Source organism: Streptopelia decaocto (genome assembly GCF_964273445.1).
Source record: "Streptopelia decaocto genome assembly, chromosome: 5".
Taxonomy (NCBI): domain Eukaryota; kingdom Metazoa; phylum Chordata; class Aves; order Columbiformes; family Columbidae; genus Streptopelia; species Streptopelia decaocto.
This window is the reverse complement of record NC_138659.1, coordinates 8,077,242-8,081,344: the sequence shown is the minus strand read 5'-3', so window position 1 is coordinate 8,081,344 and position 4,103 is coordinate 8,077,242. Positions and strand designations below refer to the sequence as shown.

General features: G+C 44.7%; 1 protein-coding gene across 1 annotated transcript; it reads right to left on the bottom strand.

The window, feature by feature from the left end:
• Window positions 1-622: 622 nt before the first annotated feature.
• Window positions 623-3,853, bottom strand: CENPL (centromere protein L). Its single transcript, XM_082054050.1, has 4 exons — window positions 3,709-3,853; window positions 3,350-3,595; window positions 2,287-2,829; window positions 623-1,581 (listed from the first exon to the last, which is right to left on the bottom strand). The coding sequence occupies exons 1-4, from the start codon at window positions 3,847-3,849 to the stop codon at window positions 1,510-1,512; spliced, it is 1,002 nt and encodes a 333-aa protein (XP_081910176.1). The 5' UTR covers window positions 3,850-3,853; the 3' UTR covers window positions 623-1,509.
• Window positions 3,854-4,103: the final 250 nt, after the last annotated feature.

Here is a 4,103-nt window from a genome sequence, read left to right as displayed (position 1 = left end):
CTTTGTTTGTTCCTTTGGGTGAAAGCAGTGGACTGTGCTTTTGCATAGTTTGTGTGGATGTAGATGCTGTTGTTTTTTTGGTTTTGTTTCTTTTTCAGACACCTTTCCAAGTAAAAGAAAGTAAAGTAGTAAAGGAAGAGCTGAGCATTAGATTAAAACTGAGCTGTGGGTGTAACAGCCCTGTTTTCAGATCAAATGCAGGTGACAATTATGTCCTCTGAATCAAGTTAACAAACTTTGTCTAATATAAAAAGAAACTAAAGCAGCAGAAGTGATAATTTAAATAACTGCTGAGCTGTCAGTAACTTCAGAAGGTTGCTTAGCTATTTCTACCAGGGTAGGAATTATCACTTCACAGACTTAATTTTCAACTAGTAAACAAAAACTAAAAACAGGTGCATGTTTCTTTGGCTAATTCCAGAAGTAGATTAGGAACCAGGCATGCAATTATGTCATGTTTGCATGGCTGGTTCATGTCAGTGGTTTTAGTGACAGGTGACAAATAAGCCCCAAAATTACATGGTTGGGCAAAGAGGCAAAGACTTGCACTTGGAAATAAGTACCACACAAGTATATATTTAACCAGGCATAGGTAGTCTTTACTTTGCTTAAGACCAATCTATTAGCAAAAGATGACATATTGTCTTTATTTAGTACTGTGATACAAAAATCGTAACATTTTACATGTACTTATTCTACTTCCTTTCTTGCCCCTTTCGGTTGTAGCCAGGCACTCTGCTCTAGCTCTCTGAACTCCTACCTGCTGTACAAGGGATAGATCTAATATAAAAGTTTAGCATCCCTAGCTCCAACTCCAAGCATTCTCTGGCCTACAAGATCACATCCAAGACAACAAATATCAGGCAAAGCATAGCAAATAACTAATGCATACACAGACCTCAGTTTCCTATGTATTAATGTGTCTGAGAGGATCAAAAGGCACTTGTCAGTCTTGTGCTGTTCATCTCAGCCCAACTGGGATGTCAATGAACACTTTACCATCTGGCCTCAGTGAGCTAGAAAGACAGACATGGATTTTGCTGCCCTGGGTTGTAGAGCATGCACCTTCTCTGCAGTGAGCTTGACTTTGCATTTAGACTGGCCCAAGACTAGTCACTGTTTAGCTAAGGCTAAGGTCTGTATAGCTTAAGCTATCCAGTTCAGTGAAAACTCAACTAGAAACAACAGACCTGTCAATAAGCAACATCCAAGAACTTGCAGAGTTCATCTCCTAGCCCCTGGCTGATAACTACACAGAAATGAACGGAGTGACTATGATACAAACTTCTATTAGCTGCTGCTTTAGGGCAAAACAGCTGCATGTCTTCTCTGTGTGCAGCGTTGAATTACAGCAAGGTATGGGGATGAGTGCAGGAGTTCGAAAGTCCAACTCTGGACAGCCAGGACAAAAGGAAAGAAGATGCCGCAGGAATGAGTTTACAATCGGTTTCTCAGTATACATCTTCCAATAGCAAGCCTTTTTAACGTGAAGATTTGCTGAAACGAGTCTCACTGTATCTGACAGATTGCTAGTTCTGTCAGGAGCATCAGCACTCCAGTTAGGTATTGACTTTGGCGAAACTGTAAAAAAGAAAAAATGCATGTCAAAATGAAAATCCTCTGTACCCAGAACAGTGAAGTCCGTACATCGTAGACTAAATTTAAGCAATTGCATTACACAAACTGTTATTTAACTTGGAAGACTGTATTGTATTCCTTGAAGAAACTTCAGGAAGAATTAATCTTCCATGGTTTTAAAGCATATTACAGATACCTCTATAGGGAGACAGCACCTTTGTGAAAAGGGTTACCAATGAATTCATTTTAAGGAAGATGTTTTCACTCTTAAGATCTTCTGGCTCTTAGCTCACCCATGCACCAGTTATCTTTATATAGCAGGATAATTATATTTGTCTTTTGTGTCTTAATAACTGCAATACTATAAAGCTAATTATTACTTTTTTAATATCTTTGACTAAGTTTGGGATCTTTTTAAGCCTAAGTTTTGGCCACCGGGCAAATAAACTTTCCTGTTTATACCACAGCTAATACACCTATTTCTGGCCCAAGACTAGGGCTAGTAGCTTTTGATGCAATATAGTAGTAAAATATTGTACTGATAATTGTCCCAACTCCAGAACTAATTATGACTAATAAAATCTGAGGGTTTAACAAGTCCTTGTAGAAAATTAAACATAAGAAACATGATACCTTCAAGTTTCAGAAGCAAGGCATTTCTAGACAGGTACAGCTATTTTATTTGTCCAGCATGGGTTAAAACCTCACCTTTATAATCCCATCACAGTGTGCTGAGGCAACTGCTGTAGAAACTTTCACCAGTTTTGTGGCTGACAAGTGGATCTTAAAGTGTCTGTAGAAGTGGGAATAAAGGCAGTCCATAAACACATCCACCTCTTCTTGAGTGATCTCTCCTGGAGTTTTTTGGATTGTATCCCACAGAGCTTGGGCATCCTCCAGATTAATGGCGTACGAAATATGCAGAGGATGGGGCAGGCGGGGGACAGAGAAAACAAGTTCTGTCGCAGATGCGGGTTTGTCTACTTTACATCCAGTCCACATGGCTGCCATCCAACTGAGATTGAAAGGGCTGAGGGACAAACGGCGGAAGCAGCAGTCAAAAGTCTTCTGAAACCAGGTTCCAACAATGGCCGTGTTACTCTCTGCCCCGTTGACAAGGAATAGAGGTAAACAAGTGAAAGCCTCTGGCAAGTTCTCAGAAAGCTCATCTCCAGCCACACAGCAGAACCAGCCCGACCATACCACTTTCTCTTCAGAGTTTTTTGCGGAGGTTGATGATCTCGAGGAAAGCTGAGACAGGGAAAAGAAACATTTGATTATTTTTTTTTTTTAGTCAGATGTTTTCTATTTTATAAGTTCAGGTGTTTGGTAGAAGACTTTTTTTTCAGGACCTCATATACAACATTCTTTAAAGCTCATACAGTTATTTGGTCTGTTCATTACATCTCTGAAAGACACATGCAATTCTGTTGAAAACAGCAGGAAAAACACTTTTTACATCATTAGGAACAGTCCTGAAATCAGAGTGTATGCTGCTTAAGAAGAGCCAACCCATGGTACATCCTGTAACCATTGCCCTGCTGAACTTGACAGTTCAGTAGCATCTTCAGGCAAACATTTCAGAAATATTAGACTTGAGCTATGGCCAGGAGATAGGATTATACCCATTTTACCCAAGAAGTTAAATTACCTGTCCAAGCCCTTGCAGTAAATGGATTGCTGAGCTACAATATTAGACAATTGCTCCTTTTACTCTGATTTGATCAACTAATTATAAATAACTACCAGACCTGCTGTGAAGGCTCCTTACCTGCACAAGAATGGCTGCCTGGTCTCGGTCGCTGCCTTTCAGGTCTGGGAGGCTGGTGACAGACACTTTGATGTCCAGCTCACCCCCGATCTCCACCGCCAGCCCCTTCTTCTTCTCGGCGGCGAAGAAGGCGCTGAGGAGCCGCGAATAATCCCTCAGGTGAGCCTCGGAGAACCGGTACAGGGGAGTCACGCTGTACAAGGCCCATTGCTTGCGCAGTAGAAACGCCGTTCTCTGGGTGTCTTCCTAAAACAAAAAAGCTAAGACGTTAATATTAAAAGCCAACAAACGGGGAGTGCTTTGCCTGGGCTGAGGGGACGGGCAGGCCTCACCGCAACCCCCGCCGCCCCGGCCTTCACCTGCGTGCGCCGCGGCGCCGGGAGCAGCCGGCTGCTGGGGCTGAGCGCGGAGCGCCTGCGCGCCCTTCCGAAGGGCAGCCCCCAGGACGGCCGCCCGGTGCTGGGTCGCGGCTGCCCCGGCCCGTCCGCCGCTGACTCCATCACGGGCCCGGCGCCGCTCCCCGCCGGGCGTCTTTTGAACGCCCTTCCCGTCAGCCCCCGCGGCGCGCTGGGCGGGACGCCGCCGCAGCCGCCATATTTGCGGCGGGCGGAAGTGGGGGAAGGAGAAAGAATGTGGTGCCGAGTTCCTTGTGTGTGGGCGGTCTGCCGCGGCTCAGCGTGAGGCGATCGTCTCGGGGAGAGGCGGGCTCTGCCGGGACGTAACTCGCCTGCTGCAGCTGGGCCTTCCTGGCCCT

Excerpts from the sequence above, each read along its gene's own strand:
- CENPL (XM_082054050.1), bottom strand. The coding sequence starts at position 3,849 with ATGGAGTCAGCGGCGGACGGGCCGGGGCAGCCGCGACCCAGCACCGGG. Across the intron at positions 2,830-3,349 it reads AGGCAGCCATTCTTGTGCAG|CTTTCCTCGAGATCATCAAC; the intron begins GTAAGGAGCCTT and ends TCCCTGTCTCAG. Across the intron at positions 1,582-2,286 it reads ACTGTGATGGGATTATAAAG|TTTCGCCAAAGTCAATACCT; the intron begins GTGAGGTTTTAA and ends TCTTTTTTACAG.